At 30.6% G+C, this 19,707-nt stretch overlaps 3 protein-coding genes across 8 annotated transcripts; 2 read left to right on the top strand and 1 right to left on the bottom strand.

Annotated features, from left to right (window-relative positions):
• The first annotated feature begins 1,591 nt into the window (after positions 1-1,591).
• On the top strand, positions 1,592-12,923 carry Eya (eya transcriptional coactivator and phosphatase 2). 4 transcript variants are annotated; one of them, XM_072886344.1, is made up of 9 exons: positions 1,592-2,247; positions 6,430-6,551; positions 6,941-7,106; positions 7,363-7,543; positions 7,627-7,762; positions 9,135-9,221; positions 9,582-9,847; positions 10,242-10,698; positions 11,372-12,923. In XM_072886344.1, the coding sequence occupies exons 2-9, from the start codon at positions 6,440-6,442 to the stop codon at positions 11,551-11,553; spliced, it is 1,587 nt and encodes a 528-aa protein (XP_072742445.1). In that variant the 5' UTR covers positions 1,592-2,247; positions 6,430-6,439; the 3' UTR covers positions 11,554-12,923. The 4 variants fall into 4 exon arrangements, with proteins under 4 accessions (XP_072742445.1, XP_072742454.1, XP_072742436.1 ...); XM_072886353.1 differs by having other exon boundaries at positions 6,396-6,551; positions 9,138-9,221; XM_072886335.1 differs by having other exon boundaries at positions 6,396-6,551.
• On the bottom strand, positions 12,875-16,975 carry 26-29-p (C1 family peptidase 26-29-p). Its single transcript, XM_072886322.1, has 12 exons — positions 16,843-16,975; positions 16,015-16,067; positions 15,781-15,948; positions 15,421-15,593; positions 15,163-15,267; positions 14,931-15,090; positions 14,624-14,816; positions 14,332-14,552; positions 14,147-14,247; positions 13,883-14,014; positions 13,594-13,783; positions 12,875-13,507 (listed from the first exon to the last, which is right to left on the bottom strand). Exons 2-12 carry the CDS (start codon positions 16,052-16,054, stop codon positions 13,323-13,325), a joined length of 1,668 nt encoding a protein of 555 aa, XP_072742423.1. The 5' UTR covers positions 16,055-16,067; positions 16,843-16,975; the 3' UTR covers positions 12,875-13,322.
• Positions 16,976-17,060: 85 nt separating this feature from the next.
• On the top strand, positions 17,061-19,152 carry LOC140662752 (trafficking protein particle complex subunit 2-like protein). Of its 3 annotated transcripts, none has more exons than XM_072886385.1 (7): positions 17,061-17,200; positions 17,469-17,592; positions 18,092-18,135; positions 18,303-18,475; positions 18,637-18,724; positions 18,831-18,910; positions 18,994-19,152. In XM_072886385.1, exons 2-7 carry the CDS (start codon positions 17,478-17,480, stop codon positions 19,034-19,036), a joined length of 543 nt encoding a protein of 180 aa, XP_072742486.1. In that variant the 5' UTR covers positions 17,061-17,200; positions 17,469-17,477; the 3' UTR covers positions 19,037-19,152. The 3 variants fall into 3 exon arrangements, with proteins under 3 accessions (XP_072742486.1, XP_072742477.1, XP_072742494.1); XM_072886376.1 differs by having other exon boundaries at positions 17,131-17,270; XM_072886393.1 differs by lacking the exon at positions 17,061-17,200 and adding an exon at positions 17,258-17,384.
• The last annotated feature ends 555 nt before the right edge of the window (positions 19,153-19,707 follow it).

The raw sequence follows: 19,707 nt of genomic DNA, 5'->3' as shown, positions 1-19,707 counted from the left end.
ATATGTCGTCCGTATTTTTTAATTAAAAAAGTTTCTCGTACTTATCAAATGTCCTCTGCATTTATCTTACATTGCTGTAGACTGTAGACTATCACGCAGGTTCACAACACTGTGCCATATTATCTGGTATAACTGTAATTTTTCCTGTATATTAACAAATTCAAGATCAAGGAAAATCGGGAAAAATTGCAGTTATATTAGACAACATGGTGCAAACAGCGATGCGAACCTGCGTGACAGATTAAAGCAATGTAGAATAAATGCAGAGGACATTTGATAAGTGTGAGAAATTTTTTTAAATTAAAATAATTAAATAAGATCAAATAATAAATGGCATTCTTATATCCTATTGTTATCTGACAAGAAATAAATATATTTAAGTTATATTTTATATTTTTTAAATTTTATTTTCAAAATCGTCAGGTTTCTTTAACTCACTCTATATTATTCAATTATTGCTCGATGTTAATCTACGCCAAAATCAAATACAACTAATAGCAGTTTTGACATCTAGCACGAGAAAAAAACATAAGATTTAATCAAAAAGGTATACAGGGTATTTTACATGTAAAACTAGTGCATTGGAAATGTTAGTGACATTTCTCTTTCTTTCTTCCTTTTATCTTACACGCTAATTCGTAAGATCCTAAAACACGTATTCTACGACCCTTATCTGAGATCGCCCGTATAGATCCTTTTAATCGCTGTTCTTTTTGGAAAACCTGCCCCGCGCCAGAAAGGAGCGTCATTGCCGGGCGATTCGTACAAATAAACGGTGACAGGAGGTGACAATTATGTAGAGGGAATGTAGGGAGTAGGACCATCTTTCTCCCCGTTAGTTTAGGACTTCTCTTTCTCTCTTTTCTCATCTTTGTATCTTCGTCCTTTTCGTCTCTTTCTCCTTCTTTATCTCTTGCGCCATCACTTACCATGAGTATGGCTCGTTATCTCCTCTCACTCTAATTAATGAGAATACCTGTTAGTTAGAGCAAGATAAGAAATACAGAGACAGAGAAAGAAATAAGGAACGGTTGAGTAACAGACGAATGATTTTTATTGTCATTCTGAAACAACCAAGATAGATGTTTTATCTAGTAACTGTTGCACACAAATATGCAGGAAATAAAATATAAAAAAGTAAAAAGAAAAAAGAGACGAAAAGATGACGAGAGTAGAGAAAGAGAGAGAAAGAGAGCAAGGGAAAAAAAAACAATACAATATATATTATCCTAGATGAGATTTTCTCAGGGCATACACATGCTGAGCATTTGCAGTTTTGGAGAATATAATTTAAGGAATAGAAAGACTAATAGAGGGAAAAAAAAGACTGAAGAGAGGAGAACAGAAAAGTGGAGGTTAAAGGACGAAAAGAATACGCGAGAGCGCGGAACAAAGAGAGACGAAAGGAGGCGAGACGAGCGAGCGAGCGAGAAAGAGCGAGAAAGAGATAGAGAGGGAGGGAGAGAAAGAGAGACGGAACGAGAAGGGAAGGTGCAACGGAGAAGAACCGAACGAACGGGCGACCACGTGATCACCGGGCGGGGGTGGCAGGCGACATTTCGCATGCTCAGAACTCCACAGGCCGCGGCATATCGCACACACACGGCAGTGCCCGCGCCGATATACGCACACCTTTACGCACTCTACGCACCGGTGAAACACAATGGTAGCGTAGTTCGTCGTGAAGGATCCGCGAAAAAGCAATATCGCTTTTCGGAAAATATCGTAAGCGCGGAAAGTTCCCTTCGATCTTCGTGATCCTCGCGAAGTGGTGGATTCTTCCCCGGAGTGCGACGGGGTGCAACCCCTGGGACGCGAACGGGCGGAACGGTGATCCTGCGACAGGAGAGACCTGTCGTTTTGACATCCAACATCCGCCCGCGGTCTTCGCGAAACGCAAACGTCGCGACTGATCGACGCCGATATTTATTATCGTCGTGGTTCCACGACGACGTGTGTTTTTCTCTGCGTGCGTTTTGTGCGTGCGTTATATGCCGGGCGGTACGCGAAACGTAACGCACAGACAGGGTGGACCGTAGATAATAAGCAACGACACGATGTTCCCGTGGTCGCGAAAAGTGCGAGAAAAGTGAATTGGCGAAATTACAAACGCACACCTAGGCGCTTACGCACGCGTTACGTAGCCCCCTGGATAATGATGCTGCTTTCGGGAGGGAATCAGCGTAGGCTTCCTTGAACGTGCATCGCAGGATACCCTATCTCGAATCTGGAACGACGGGACGCAAGGTTCGCTCAACTTTACTCAATTCTACTTATCACGAAGAGACGATTTGTTTTTTTCTCTCTTTTTCCTTGTGCTCCTTGATAGGAAGATTTTGGTGAGAATTGAATCAGGATTTCTTGTGCCACGCGAATGCGTGGATTCGTGTGTTGCGAGTTTATTAATAAAAAATAGAATTTAATGAAGAATGTAAAAATGCAGGATTAGATCTTTTTTTTTTCTTTATTTTTTTTTTGAACGACATAATCTCACATGTTTTTAGCTTGACATAATTTCCAATTTCCCAGCTGTCAATTATTAACTTTTAAGTTTCTCCAGGATTTAATATCCATTCCTAAAAGTAAAGTCGGTTTGTCTACATAAATTCTCAATCATCGATCATTAAAATTTTCCAGAATTATAATTCGCATGTAACTGAAAAAAAGACAAAAATATTTACCTTTCGTATTAATAATTTCTAAATTACTTTAAAATTATATATTTTATAATTTCGATAAAACACAGTATATAATATTCTTTTAAATAAATATCATTAATATTTCACTAACGTGATTTTTGTTTACTAAAATTCTTCAAGAATTATACTTCTTTCCTCGATATTTTATAATACAACAGTAAGAGATAAATACTGGGGATTTTGAATACCAATCTGTTTTAACGCGTGATAAAATTTTACGATTGTTACGTTTTTCTCGTATTAGAGGCGAGAGAGCCGCCGTTCGCACACACGCGTGAAACGTCATTATCAATTGAGCATGCGTAACTTATGCATCTCATTCGGCTCGTTAGGGCAGTAATGTATTTTAATTGGCCGTTGCGTAGTATATCAGACAATACATTCCCTCCAAAAAGCCTGGTTAATGAGAGTTTCTCTGCAAAATACGTTCGTAACGTTGACGTAATAAATTATCGTTTCAACATTAATCCTTGCATGCATCATTTAATAACGAGAGATTGCGAAAACTGAAATAATAAAAAAAAAATCTAGGGAGATAAATATTAAAATAAAATTATTTTTTTCGAAGATTATCTAGAAGAAAATTAAACCTAATTAAAAGTATAGACAATAGTATACGAAAACATGAATAAAATATATTAATGTCTTTAAAAAATTATAATTATAGTAAAATATATCAAAGAATTTTAATTAGGACATAAAGTTTCATAAAAAAATTAGTATACATTATAAAGTATCTTATTATTAGTAAATTATTTAATTAGTATTGTTAGTATGCTTTATATATATATATATATATATATATATATATATATATATATATATATATATGTATATATATTAGCATTAGTAAATTAAAAATTAGGATCAGAATATTCTAATAATTTGAACAACATGACATGAACCTTGTGGAAAGAGAACTCACTTTGTGGAAAAAGCAAAGTTTTTTCTTTTTAAATTACAACAATGGTAAAAGATCTCGTGAAAAAATCTCCAGATATTAGAGCGTTTAATGGTTAACGTTCTTTGCTCGAGAAATAATGTACTCAAGAAGCTATTATGAATGGGAGCTCGGAAAAACAATATTTTCGAGAGGCGCACCCTCCGAAAGATTTTTATTTCTTGCTTCTGGCTTCACACCAGGCTAGGTAGGCTCGAAACAAAAAGCTTTTGTCTCGAGAAACTGTAGGAACTGTAGCCATCCTTAGCGCTTTGCTTTACCTTTTCTTTCTTATGGTCAGACGACGTAAGCCGACCCGAGATTGAAGAGTCTTACGGGCAAGAAAGAGAGAGAAAGAGCGAGCCGGCAGCCGGCATTCCTCTCGTTTCGTTGCATTTCGTTTTCCTGACGGTTGACGGACAGACAGCCAGCCAGACAGCAAGCTAAGCAACTCGCCCGCGATAAACACTTCGGTACAAGCCTTTTGTTTAGATAAGCAGAGTGCCTTTCATCTCACTGTATATTATATGCGCGGCGAGATGAGCAATAACGATATACAGGGTGGCGACAAAGTCGCATTGTGATGTAATAATCATACATATATCCCTTGATTAATATGCAGGAGATCTCGTGTAGAAAATATCGAAAAAATGAATACCTGAAAAAAAAAAATGAATTTAGAATAAATAAATATTTAAATCTAATAACGGATGAAAAGATCTTGTTCTCTTAAACATTTCTACGAGTATTATTCAGTTAAATAAACTGTCATCTTGATTTTTAAAAAATATAAGCAAAAATTGCGTATTATATTAAACAAAATATTAAATAATTCCTCTCTCTCTACGATTTTTTTTCAAATTTAATACCTAGTATATTTCAAACGATTGCACTTTAATACGATTCCGTAGCTGAGAAGAGATACTTGCAAAATTGCAAAAGTTTGCGTATTATATACGTATATCTACGAAAATCTAGAAAAATTATTTGTTAATGATAGAGTTAAAATTCTTCGCTTGAAATATAATTAAAAATCTTGGAAATGATATAGCAACAAAAAAAAAACAACCAAGTCAATAACGTTCTGCCTCTCGTTCAGAATGTTCAATTTATATAATATGAATTATCATTTAGAAGAATTTTTGTATCGATTCTTATTCAATTTTATACATTGAAAAAAATTATGACAAGATATACAAGATACACTTATATTCTTATTAAAAAAAAACTGTCTTTAAATTACATCTGCTTAGTTACACTTAGGTATGAAGGAGCTCTCGTGTAAAAGGTATTTTATATAGAAAGATATATACATATACGTGTATATATTATACATATATATGTATATATATTGTATATATGTATACATACACACGCACAACAAGGCGGAGTGCAGATAGATAGTGACTTGGCAACATAAAGAATACATAATGTAAAGTGTTGTGAGAGGTTCCATTGGTTGCTTTCGGTGCCTCCTGGTGTACGCCTACCCGACCAGTCACTCCTCTTCGACACGCAATTGGCAGACAATAATGAAGTTCACACGCGAGCGAACCCCTGCGACCTCGCAGGTGCACTCTTTTTTCACCTGTAGAATCGCTTTGAATTGTAATCATGTGATGTAAATTGAAAATTTAAGAAATTACAGAAAATTAAAAATTACAGAAAATTAAAAATTACCGAAAGCGTTATATTATACATTATTACTTTATTAATATATTAATATTAATAAATATATGTTATTAATATTATTTTATTAACTTTATATATTATGTAGGATTTTGCTTGCTTCTTCTACGATTTTTTTTTATATTCACGGATTATTTCGATTACTTAAAACTTAATTTTCTCGCAATAAAGATGATATATATTGAGACACTAAAAGATATTGATAATTTTCGAATTAAAAGCATAATTTAACTTGCTGCATTAACTCCATAAATTATTTCTTCATTCTATTATCATTTTGACGGATTAGCGAGGATCGGATAACATGGATTGATAAAAATAATTACTGACGAGCGATTTCGATTTTGATCAATTTACTTCGCCAACCGGTATAACTCTCCTCTCTTTACCAAAGAGCGCATGAAATCCCCTCTTTTTCTCTCTTGTTATTGTCTCCTGTTTTTTAACTCTTTGTATCTCTGTATCTTCCTTTGCTAACCGATGACTTTTATTTATTATATTTTTTTAGGGTAAAACGTATAGGAAACATATAAAATATGAAAAAGTTGAACTTGAAATAAGTGTTTGTAATAATATTTATCTAAGAAATATTATATTATAAATTTACATATAATAAATTTTATACATATATATATATATATATATATATATATATATATATATATAAATTATATATATAATTTTATGTAAATTAATAATATAATATTTTTTAGATAAAAAAACTGTTACAAACATTTAAATTCAACTTTTTTGTATTTTATGTGTCCATATGCTTCTGATATTTATCTATCAGAAACAAAAATTCTTATACACAATGCATTATTGCAAATTCATAACATTGCAATATTGTTATAATATTTCGTTGCAATCTTCCTGAAGGTGGACATATTAACATTGTTGCAATCCCACAGCAACATATCGCAGTGAATTTGCAATATTGCAATATTACGGTGAAAAATTGTTGCAATGTATACAATCTTTCTGTGCTGTATGGGCTAAATTATTCCAGATTAATTGCAGAGAATATTTATATATTACCGCTACATCATTGTTCATCTTTTTCTCAGGCGTAAAAGTGAAAAGGTGATTTATGTCATACAGATAGAGTGATATGTTAACCGAGGACAATGATCCGACGAAACCAGCAGGGGTTTTAGATAATGCTGGCAACGTGTCTTCCTCGACAGAAGCCTCGGTACAGCATCCTCGCGCTGCAAACAATGGTAAATAGGAAGATCTTCAACTGCATTGACGTAGAGTAAACATGCACCGATTAAATGATCACATAGAGTCATAGAGCCGAGATAAATTAAATATTATCGAACGTCGTTATCTTTACGTAAACAGGAGGGAAGGATATATATGCTTTATCTAGAAATAAAAATTATAATTAAAATTGAGTAATCATCTGAGTGATTATTCTATTGGTGCATTTGCACTTTGTCATTTTTTCATAACGTTCACTCTAAATTTCTACTTCTCGAAAACAATGGCAACACAAAAGACTTGAAAAATTTGGTATTTAATATTAATCATCCTTAAAAAAAGTATAGATTAAAGACAATATTTAATAAATGACATATCCATTCTTATCTTTTTATTTTTATATAAGAGACCGAAGTTAAAAACGAAGTGCAGGATTGTCCCGAAAATGACAGTGTCCCCGGCGGCGAACTTTACATCGATGAGAATGCCGAGGAGAAGGAGCAGGAATATCCGGATTCAATGGAAAAGGCGGATTATGGGTCCCTGTATGATGCCAATCAATATTACAACAGGTATTTAATTCGCACGATATAAATCCGTAGTTTGCGAATTAAATAATAATTTTATTTAAAAACATGATTACGATAAAAAAGATAATATTTTACTTGTCGGATGAATGTATATTTTGAGCATTTAGATAAAACATCAGCACTTTTTAAAATAAAATTAGTATTATTATTCAATCAATTCATTGCAATTAATTCGATGTGCGTACAATTTTTGCCGCAAAAACTTATCCTTCTGTTCACCCCTTCTGTCAACTTGTAGTCTATACAACCCGCCGCCTTACGGATCGACGACAGTTTCGAAAAACGCGAGCTTGCAAAGCACGTATCTAAACTCTTACACATCATCGACCTCGATGACGCAATATACACCTTACGCCGGTTACAACAGCGGGACGACGACATTCCCGAACGTCGCGCAAAATATATCATCGGCTACCCAGGTGACGTTTTATTTCAATAATTTGCCTCGTAACAATATCTCCTTCATAAATTAAACATTCTCTCTTTCCATTTTCTCTTGCAGAAATTAGACTATAGCGCTTACAGCAGTAGTTTGTACGGAAATGACAGGGTACCGCTTCAGTATTCCGGATATTATCCTGTACCCGGTTATCATGCGCCGCCGACCTCCTTTAACATCGGCAACATTAACTTTGCTGGTAAGTTCTTTTATTAAACGCGCTTTTATTCACGCGCTTTCTTATATTTTCTCTTTCTATCTTTCGTAGATGAAATTTTTTATAACTTTTACAGCACGAAATATTGTTAAAATATTGCATGAATATTTCAATATTGCGACATATTACAAATATTACAGTAATATTGTAAATGTGCAAATATAAATTTAATATTTTAGAGATATTGCAAAATATTACTATACTATAATGTAATCACATAACTTTCGCTAGTTCGTTTGCTTACCCAGCTATGTGACGCATATTATACGTTATCTATTCTGTATTCAAGTTTTTTTCATGAGAATATCTAAAACGTGCAAACACATACCTACACAGAAAAAAAGTAAGTGTCAAATCAAAACTTATATATTTATATGAACGTGTTCATTGTTTCATGTATTACGCAACAATTTATAATCTTCTTGGAAGAATTAAAAAATCTTAAATTTCAACAATATTATAGTCTTATTTCAATACTACAATTGTCATTTCAAGAATAAAATAATTATTTTAACTCTAGGAAAATTATAATCTTCGATTTGAACATGTGTTATTTTCTATCCAACATTTGTTCCTCTCCATTCAAGAAAATTATTCTTAAATAACAAAAATATATTTTTCTCGCTTGAACTATAAAAAATGTCTTCATCCAAGCAAATGTTCTTTGTTTAACGCAATATAATCGCATTTCAAGATTTACATTTTGAAACTAAAGATATTGTCAAAGTAAGAATATTCTTTTTTTTCTGTGTAGTAACGTTAAATATATTTTTCTATCAGCTTAATTTCTGATACAATCCTATCACAAAGTATTCAGACATTGAATTAATGGTTTTAAAATTGGACAAATGAGTATTATGTAAATAAGAAATATTCTGCAATATCTCGTAATATTGTATTCACATTACAGAAATATATATGCAATACGATTTGAAATATATCAGCATCATTACAGAAATACTGTACAATATAGTTTGAGAGCGGATATATCTATATTGTGGCAAGTTTTCAAAAGTATTGCATGCAATATTCCAATTTTGCAAAACAATATTCCCGCAATATCATGCTGTAGGCAAAGGAGTAAATAAGATACGATGTTTACATAAACTGTTGTTAAAAATGGTGGTATAAATCGGTAAAAATAAAATATTTATATATAAATTACTTAAACGAGAAATTAATTCACATTTTTAAAGATCCCTGCTAACGTGTGTCATGTTAGTTTCGTAATATTTCGTAATATTTCCAAGTTGTATGCTTTCGCCGCTTTTAAAATAAGCAAAATCATCCGCGTATGTTTAATGTCTCATTATGTCAAATATATAATTGCAATTAACTATAATCATTTCGTAAGAAGATTCAGCAAAGTCCGCGCTCACTGTGGATCCGACGACGCACGATGCGAGCGATCTGACCGCACGGGAAACGGCAAACATCGAAGGTAACATCATCGATTCGTATCTCTGTTTTTGTGCCATGCATTTTGAACAGTTTTCCAAACATTTTACTCGCGAGTCTAGCCATTTCAACTGAACTTGAATTTTTGTTATATTCAGTTTCAAAAAAATTGCTAACAATATTTTCATATAGTAGCTGATATGTATATTCTATATATATATATATATATATATATATATATATGGAAGAATATTGTGTGTGTACGCGATAGTACGAGATAACATTCGCTTGAAATCCACGTCTATATTTGGAAAAAAAATAGTAGAGCAATATTTTAACATTATTTTCATATATAATGAAGGATATTTATCGATGAGCTCGACAAATGTTCTCACTTTTACAGTGGCGACGACGAAGCCGTGCAGACGCGGAAGGAGACAGAGCGGAAGCGGAAATAGTATCGGTTCCGCGGATACGACGGAAGCCGGTCCCGAGCGTATATTCATCTGGGACCTGGACGAAACCATAGTTGTGTTTCATTCTCTGCTGACCGGTCAATTCGCTACGAAGCACCGTAAAGATCCAGGCCTCTTGGCCCAAGCGGCATACAGAATGGAAGAGATGATATTCAATTTGGCAGATACGCACTTTTTCTTCAATGATGTCGAGGTGATAAAATCTTCCTATTACAAATATAAGTTTTACATATAATCTATTGGAAATAAAAAAATACCGAGCAATTCTTCTAGATATATAAAAATTCCATATATATGATTCTTTTATATAAATGTTTAATTAATATATTTAATGTATTAATTAAATATTAATTAAATATTAATTTACACTTAATCTAATATCTAAATACATTACACTTAATCTAATAACTAAAATTTGGTATATAATATTTTGTACACTATTTTTTAGGAAATATTTTCTTGATAAAAGATATACAGAATATGTTGCTTGTCTTTGCTACTTATAAATGACAGTATCCTAATATCTAATTTGCGAATATGTGTAATTTTATAAAAATTCTTCAACATCTATATTTTTTTCTCCATAGGATTGTGATCAAGTACACATAGACGACGTTTCGTCGGATGATAATGGGCAAGACTTGTCGTCCTATAATTTCGCGACCGATGGCTTCCAGTGCGCGACCGCGAACAACGGGATATGTCTGGCGTCAGGTGTACGCGGTGGCGTCGATTGGATGAGGAAGCTTGCATTTCGTTATCGTATAATTAAGGAGATATATACCAAATATCGCAACAATGTAGGTGGCCTATTGGGCACGGCCAAGCGCGAACAGTGGTTACAACTGCGTTCCGAGATCGAAGTGCTGACCGATAAATGGTTGACGTCGGCCATCGAATGTCTCAACATTATCAATAAGAGAGATCATTGCATCAATATTCTGGTAACGACCACGCAGCTGGTGCCCGCGCTCTCCAAGGTCTTGCTCTTTGGCATCGGCGGGATATTCCCCGTTGAAAATATATATTCGGCCTCCAAAATCGGTAATTACATATGTTGAACAAAGAAATAATCAAATAACTATATAATCACTATATATACTCCTACAGCACGAAATATTGCATTAATATTTCAATATTGCGATATATTATGTATAAATATTGCAGCAATATTGTGCAACTATTATAAATTTAATATTTTATTGGAGATGTTGCAAAATATTATTGCTATATTATAATGAAATCACATCTCTCGCTATGTGACGCACTATGAGAATATCTAAAACCTGCAAACACAATTAATAACATTAAATATTTTTTTATCGGTTTAATTTCTGATACAATCCTAACACAGAGAATTCAAATATTGAATAATTAATTGTTTAAAAATTGGACAAACAAATATTATGCGAAGGACAAATATTCTGCATTATCTTGTAAATATTGTATTCACGTTGTAGAAATATATATGTAATAAAACTTGAAATATATATTAGCATCATTATAGAAATATTGCACAATATAGTTTGGGAGTGGACATATCTATATTGTGATAAGCTTTCAAGAATATTGCATGCTGTCAATATTTCGTGCTGTAGAAGTATATATAGTGATACATATATACTTGCTCTTTTCACAGACAAATTAAAAATTCGACAATTTCTTTTCTTTAACTATTACTTTTGCAACAAAACTATTATTTTTTTTTACATTTTAGGGAAAGAGAGCTGTTTCGGTAGAGTGGTCGCCCGATTTGGACGTAGATGTACGTACGTGGTGATAGGTGATGATTCAGATGAAGAGACGGCAGCGCGAGCACACAACTTTCCCTTCTGGAGAATAAATAGCCATTCGGATACTCAAGCCCTGTACAATGCCTTAAAAATGGGGTTTCTTTAATCAAAACAAAAATACACGTATATACGAAGAGATAATACAACCAGGAAGCGTTTTCGATTATACGGACGATTGGATCTAATTGTAAGCAAGAAAAACCAGCGGCGAAATCATGCTTGACTGTATTTCTCTTTCTCTGAAACAGTTTCTATCATTTCTATATAACTTATCGTGTGTAATATATACGTAAGAGGAGGCTCGATGTTATAGAGCATCCATGTCATGGCTATATTCGCCGATATCGAAATATTTCACGAGCTCGATAGAACGTCGATACGTTCGCAAGTGATATAGAATGAAAGTAAGATTTTTAGTGATAACGAGCGAAAAATTTTAGAGAAAAGTTCGGATATATAAAAATTTATGTACAAGATTCTTTCGGACTTTTGGCTTTAGCGTCGGCTTTGTAGTCGCACATGTACTATAAAAACTAAAACAAAATTTGCGAAAAGTATAATACATATATCCTTCTTATTCTTTTATGTACTTAATTACACTACATCTACATCTGCATCTACATTTTACTTCTGCAATGACAACGAAATCAAACAATTTTTACTAATGTACGATAACGAATTTTATCAGAGAGTAACGAATTTTCACTACTTGTTCGCTATCAATGTCATTTTTTTATATGAGTTAATATTTTAGTTATTGTTCGCTTAATATATCACGATACTTCTACGCGTAAATTTATTACAGAGTTACTTTAACGGTTCAATACATTTCTATTTCTATCTTTATACATATGCTGTTCATAATTTCTACATTCCTTTAGCCTGTATGTATGCATCTATAAATATAAACAGCATGATTTATATTTTGAAAAATATCCATATCAATTAAACATTACTACATGCTCTTACTGGACATAAATGCACACATGCTCTAGGAAAAGTATTTATATATTTGTAAAAATATTATATAGTTATTATATCGCGTATTTTGAACTTGTACAAGGCTATTTGACAAAAAGAAAAATGCATTAATTAATATAATAAAAAAAGAAACGAATTAATATAGTTGCTAATAATTACGGTTGACATCGTTATGTGTAAAAACAGTTTATAAAAATTTCTGAACATATATATCGTATTATTCGTTAATAAAGCTATTAATAAAAATATAATTGAAAAAAGTATATATATATGTTCCAAAAAATGCAAAATTAAAATTTATAAAAAAATTACTCATTTATAAATTTAAAAAATTATTCGTGAATTATATGATATTAATTTAATACCAACTTTCTCTATTATGATAAATATAGGATTCTCTGCTTAAAGCATATATATACATGCTTATTTAAAAAATCCACGGATGCTTTTTATTAAAAAACATTTTATTTATTCTATATTATTACATATATAGAGTTCCCATATCTTCAGCTAGTACGTATAAGTGGAATCTTCAACAATTTATTACATAGCTTATGTTCATTACGAAACGCGTAGCTAAATAACTAAATATATTTTATGTAGCCTCGTAATTTTTTTTCTAATCATATTTATATAAACTTTTATTAACTATACTTAAAAATCTTAGAGAGCCCTGTATCATGATGTAAATATATTTATATTTATATTTTATATATATATATATATATATATATATATATATATATATGTAAATATAATCTAAATAATTTATGTAATTTATATAAATTATTTAGATATACATTTATAATATATTTATATCATGTTTTATAATATTTCAGTTTTTAGAAATAAAAATATAGATACATTCTTTTTTATAAAGAAATACAGGTATTTTTACATAGTAACATATGTAGGAGCAAGAAGAACTCCACAATCATCGTCTTTCTGATCAATCAGAATATATCCATCATTGCCCCAGTAATTCGACCAGGAGTTCTTTACCAGCCAATAGCTCTTTCCGTTCATAGTGCCGTATCCCACGGCCAAAACAGCATGATCTAATTTATCCTCTGTATTGCCTTTTGAAAACCCAAGAATATAATAATTAAGTAAAGAAAATTGTAAAAAATTTAGAAATTGTAATAAAAGTGTTGAAATCTCATACCACAAGTTGGATCGTAGTACACTCCGTGAGAGTAAAAAGAGAATGTCTTGTGAGAGGCGTCGATAGCGACGGAAATGGGACCGTGCTTAGCAATGGCGATCTTCAAAGCATCTACACTGCGTGGAGTAACATTGACGTATCCCGTGATCTTAGCTGTCAACGTAACATTATTTACATGACAGTATCCATCCTAAAAAGAATCATTTTCACATTTTTTATTTTGTATATGCTACAAATTATATTAATCCGACAAGTTTCAGTCTCCAATAAATGTAATCAAATAATTTACCTGTCCCAAGTAATCACCATAATCTTCTTCAGTAGGTAAGCCACCATGTTTCATGATCCATTGATATGAACGGAAATCTTCTCCGCCGTCACATCCGTTATTACCAAAACCCCATGAACAATCTATAAGAGCCTGTAACATTAATATTTTAGTATTACCTGTATAATATATTGGCAAAAATGTACTAAATAAAACTATAATAATCGCACATACAATAGAATAATAAAAATTTGTAAATTCTAATACTGATTATAAATTACTTACCTGTTGAGACAGACGCACTAACTTATTATATTTCATGTAATATGCACCTTCTATTGTTCCAGTGGTACCAAAACTCCAACAAGAACCACAAACTGATTGATCTGTTTAAATAAAATACATTAGACATGTACAACATCTTAGTATGTATGTATATCAAAGTACAATATTGTCCATGAATTACAAACCTTTGACTGGTGTCACAGCACCATACAATCGCCAATCTAAAGTATCAGGAATACCTGCGATTTCTTTCTTGATATCATGCGGAAATGGTGCTCCACCTTGTTTGTAACCCGGAGTGTATTGCTTGCCTCGTAAAGCTTTTAATTCAAGATCATTGCGGTCTGTCAAATGATTCACCTTTAACTGATAGCCCAAATTGGCACGATTTATAGAATGGATAAATCTGAAAATTTTTGCCTAAAGTAACGACAATCCTTATAATGTATATGTGTACTCTCTCTGATAGAACTGTACCTTATATTTTGTCTAAATAAATCTTTGCGGTATATATAATCCAAGTTATTCTTGTATTCTTTGTTGTGAGTCTTTTTGAACATATCAAATGCTTCATGCAAATGATCCTCATAATTATAAATAAATTCACGCATTGGATTAAAAGTGTATATGTGTTTTTCACCTGGACCTGGGAAGCTAATACATGTTGCATCTGCAAATAATAAATAATCTTCTTTGCAACTAAATTCAATCTACAAATATTTTAACATTAAAAAAAATTCGTATGTTAACAGAGCAAACTACTGTAAAAAGATATTTTATATACTTTCTGTGAGTTTAAAGACATCTTCGGAAGGTTTATCAAAGGAATACCAATCATATTCCAAATAATAATGATCGTAATGTGAGCCTAAAAGACTATTAAATCCTCTCATTTCATATCTTACAGGAATAGGCTCCTTGACTTGTGGTAGATATGGTGATTTCTGTAAAGATTGTTCTTTTTTTATACACTGCAGATGTTGGTTTATTGAACATACAAATAATTTAATTCTTACCTTATAACGTATCCAGAGTGTATATTTATTCTTCTTGTCTCCAATTTCTTGTACAAGTCGCCATTTCTCGCACAACAATCCATTGATCATCTCTTCACCAATGCACTATATATAAATTTCATTCTATTAAGTTCTGCTTTCATTATATATATTAAAAGTATGTTAAATATATTTTTTATAAATTAAACATATATATTTCACATATTTATAAAACATGTTTATAAAATTGTTAAATGAAATTAAAACTATTTTTTTTACCTCCATTTCAGAGGTATCTGGAACAATAGATTGAGGCTGTATCTTCATATCAATAGTGCCATTTACTTGAAGACAAGTATCTTTATTATTAACAGTTTCAGTAGTAATAGGTGCTATTTTTATGCTGGCTCCATATTGCCCCTTATGTGTCAGTTGAAAAGTCTTAACCATTCCTGTCAAATAAAGAACAATAAATTTATATATGTTATATACATTGCTCATACATTATATATGCTATATATAATGCTTATATATAACATAGGCTATATCTAAATTAAAAATAAATGAAGAATAAAGCACACACACACACATGTGTATGTATGTATATATATATATATATATATTTGTTTTCAAAAATACCTCCATAATAATCAATTCGACTAGATCCACTGTTGCCATCATACCAAGCATAGAAAGGCTCTCGAATTTCTGCATATGGTATATACAAAGTTCCTTTTACCGTATATGTTTTGCTAAATGTTGGTGCTGTTAAAGATTTTTTTGACAATGCTGCTGCATAACATATCCCTATATAAAATTTAAAAATATATTAAAGATATATAATTCAAAAGATAAATTAACAATATTACTTACCACAAAATATTAAAAATATGCTACTCCTAAGATTAGACATTTTCCTTGTATTCCTGAAATATACAATGACAAACATGTATTTATCATTTTGATAACACAGCTGACCTAGTAGAATATTGATTGGAATAAACATGTATACATTAATCAAATTAATATGCATACTGCAGCACTTTATATGAAAAGAGAGAATAAAAAGACATACATTATTGTACATATGTATACATATATATACACATACAAATATTATCATAATAAATGTATTATGGAAGGAAAAAAACAATAAACAGTACATTTCTATTAAATATATTTGTAAATAAATATATACATATGTATGTTATGTTTTAATCTTTAAAATAATTTTACATATATAATTATAAATATAAAAGTAAATAAAAATAAAATTACATATAGCTTTAAAAACCAGCAAATTACAAATATATAGCTTGAAATTATTTTTTCTTAAAATTATTATTACTGTTGAAAATGTAACAATATTACTTTCTTTAGTCTGATATCATATTCTAACAACTTTTTTTTATCAAAATAATAGATATCTAAAAATAATTTTAGATTTGACTTTCATTAGCATTTGTTTCACTCGAAATATTCAATTAAATTTCAAACTAAAATGCATTTCGTTAAATATAAAATTAGAAATACGTCTGACAGTTAGGTTAAAAATAAGGAAAAAGCCACTGAAAGAATTACGCTCAATTTATGTGTCTCCCGTTTAAAAATCACTTGCGATATATAATAAATTGAAGCGATATATAGTAATAAATTAAAAAACAATATTGCTTGAATTAAATAAATATACGTGAAATTTACCTCAATTGCGACGTAGTAAGATCTGTCTCTCGTCGGGGATGCAAGAACAATGGAGAAAGTGCGACAGAACACGATGCTTTATCATTTGCTCGCGTTCGCAAAAGTCTGAATGACTTTGAAGAAAAACTTCCTTTGTATATATTTGTATGCAAACATGAGCAGCTAAATTATGTCGGAACACGATTCGTAGAGAATGAATATTTATATCCGCAAGTCCAGTTCATATTGTATTTCATATATAAAGCGCAGTTCACACTGTCACCTTTCTAATTTTTGACGTCTGTCTTCAATGGAAATAATCAAGACTTAATAATAATAATTGCCTGTCACAATTGATTTTTCTCCAAAGTGTTTATCTGTAAGTTCAACTTTGGAGACTGTCATGTGCAATGTCACAGCGTACTAAAGTTATTCAATTATACAAAACGGTAATGAAGCTTTCTCCATGTGTGTGCCATATATTTTAAAATATAATACATATGTGCAACATGTAATATATTATTTTAATGAAATATTTTTTTGGTATATTAATTTTATAACAAGTAAATTTCAGAATTTAATTTTTAATTTTTTTTTTTTTTTGTTATTTCCTCTCTTATTGCATATTGTTTTTTTTTTTTTTTCAGTTATTGTACATGGGCCGAGACTATCCAAAGGGATATCAATATTTCAGGACTAAACTGAGAAGAGCTTTTGACAAGAATAAAACAGAAACTGATCCTGAAAAAATAGATAAAATGATAGGACATGGTAATTTTGTAATAAAAGAACTAGAAGCTTTATACATGTTGCGCAAGTACAGAACTTTGAAGAAAAGATATTATGACCAATAACAGAGAAAGAAAAATCTTATATTAGATAATGTTTTATAAATATTGTATTAATTATAAACACACTACTCAGTCAATGCAGTGTAAATTTATAAATTGGAATAATTGATTTGTAATTCATATATTTGTATATACATACACACTATTTTTATAAATACATATTTGCATAATACAATAATGTACATAAATAAATATTAATATTTGCATTTTATATTTTTTACTATAATTTCCCCATCAAAAAATGACATTTTAATTATTTAAATGACTACAATAATGTATACTATAGTACAGTTATTCTATAACCTAGTATCGTTACTAGTTTACGGGATGTTTACTCCCGCGAATATTTCCACTTAAAAATACGTTCAGCAAAATATGTGTGACATATCATAATAAATCTTTTTATTGCGTTTTCTTAGAATCTCCTGAAATGGCCGCTTGCGTAGCTGTAATTGGTAAAGATGTAAGTATACGTTCTTTTCGAATTTACAGGTTACGATTGATTAAGTGAGCAAATTTTTTTTGTTTAATTTAGTAAAATATGTGAAGATATTTAAATGTATGCTTATAGTTGCGCGTTCCTTTTCAAGACTGAATTATTCGCGACTTTAAACGATAAATATTTTGCAGAACTCTCCAAAATACATCAAGTGTGCGGATGAAGCCTCTGCCCTGCAATTTCATTATAAAGTGCACACGTCAATTGATATTATAGAAGAAAAACTGAATGTAGGAAATAAAACGACAGTTGATATACGTGACTTATACTTGGGTTTATTGTTTGCAACCGAAGAATATAAAATGTATGTAATATCGCATAAAGAATATCATCTTCCAATATTATATTCTATATAATTATATATTAAATATATTAAAAAATATATTAAATAATATATTAAATAATATATTAAATAATATATATTAAATACGTATTTAATATACTAATGCACACTTCTGTTTTTAGATATGGTTATGCAACTAATACAAAGATTAAATTTGTCATAGTATTACAATCATCCAATGTATCATTAAGGGATAACGAAGTGAAAATGGTAATGATTTATTTCTCTCTCTTTATATTCTATATGAATGATTTTGATAATTGTGTAATTATTCATTTTCATATTGTGTTACTGACAATTTTTCTGATCAACATAGATTTTCAAGAAATTACACGCCGCATATTCCAATGCTGTATGCAATCCATTTTACATTCCAGGTGATCAAATCGCTTCTAAGTAAGTATTCTTTCATTTTTCAGTCTGACAAATGTATAAGTAATGAAGATACATAATTATATATTTGGTTTTTTTTTTTTCAGATCATTCAATATGTCAGTATTGGAAATAATGGGTGTTATATAATGTCCTATATGGAGATGTTTAAAAAATAATTCATATAATTACAAAATGCATGAACTGCATTATATAAATACTCTGTAATAAATAACTTGATATAATTCTGTACAATATTTAGAATGTTTAATTATTTTCCAAATCTTCATATCTATTTTTTTCAATTTTCCATAATTTCTCTATTATAAATATGTTTTAAATAAATAATTGATTTATAATTTTATTACTGTTGTATAATTTATTATTGTATGTATAAAATTAGTATTTATACATGGCAAAAAAAGTTTTGATACAGTAATTCCATAACACTCTTCTAATCATTTATAAGTTATATTTTTGATCAGTTATAATAATTTTTAGATATAAAATTTCTGTCTGTACGATTTTTATTATTGATACCATGTTTTCTTCCTTATTTACTTTCTTACCTGTTTCTTCTTTTTTCAAAAATATCTCGTTTTAATTCATCTGATTCATCTGCTCTCAAAACGCGACATAAAAGGAATTAAATTCAGATTCAGAATATGCTGTAACGCGCTAAAAAAATCTCGAATTTTTTTTTTATACGATCGAGTGTACATGATCTTTCAAGATCCTTTCTCATTGGCCTATTTCTGCACTCGTCATCTAAATCATGTTTCATAATTCGTTCTTACGTCTCGATGTCCATTTTACAGCGA

This window comes from Anoplolepis gracilipes, chromosome 1 (assembly GCF_047496725.1).
Source record: "Anoplolepis gracilipes chromosome 1, ASM4749672v1, whole genome shotgun sequence".
Lineage (NCBI taxonomy): Eukaryota > Metazoa > Arthropoda > Insecta > Hymenoptera > Formicidae > Anoplolepis > Anoplolepis gracilipes.
This window is presented reverse-complemented; position numbering and strand designations above follow the sequence as displayed.

Bases quoted from the DNA above. Each gene is read 5' to 3' on its own strand.
- 26-29-p (XM_072886322.1), bottom strand. From the start codon at position 16,054: ATGTCTAATCTTAGGAGTAGCATATTTTTAATATTTTGTG. The intron at 15,949-16,014 runs GTAAGTAATATT...AATTTTATATAG, and splicing joins CATATTTTTAATATTTTGTG to GGATATGTTATGCAGCAGCA. The intron at 14,015-14,146 runs GTAAGTAATTTA...TTAATGTTACAG, and splicing joins TAGTGCGTCTGTCTCAACAG to GCTCTTATAGATTGTTCATG.
- Eya (XM_072886344.1), top strand. From the start codon at position 6,440: ATGTTAACCGAGGACAATGATCCGACGAAACCAGCAGGGGTTTTAGAT. The intron at 7,544-7,626 runs GTGACGTTTTAT...TTTCTCTTGCAG, and splicing joins ATATATCATCGGCTACCCAG to AAATTAGACTATAGCGCTTA. The intron at 7,763-9,134 runs GTAAGTTCTTTT...TCATTTCGTAAG, and splicing joins CGGCAACATTAACTTTGCTG to AAGATTCAGCAAAGTCCGCG.
- LOC140662752 (XM_072886376.1), top strand. From the start codon at position 17,232: ATGTCACAGCGTACTAAAGTTATTCAATTATACAAAACG. The intron at 18,136-18,302 runs GTAAGTATACGT...AATATTTTGCAG, and splicing joins TAGCTGTAATTGGTAAAGAT to AACTCTCCAAAATACATCAA. The intron at 18,911-18,993 runs GTAAGTATTCTT...TTTTTTTTTCAG, and splicing joins GGTGATCAAATCGCTTCTAA to ATCATTCAATATGTCAGTAT.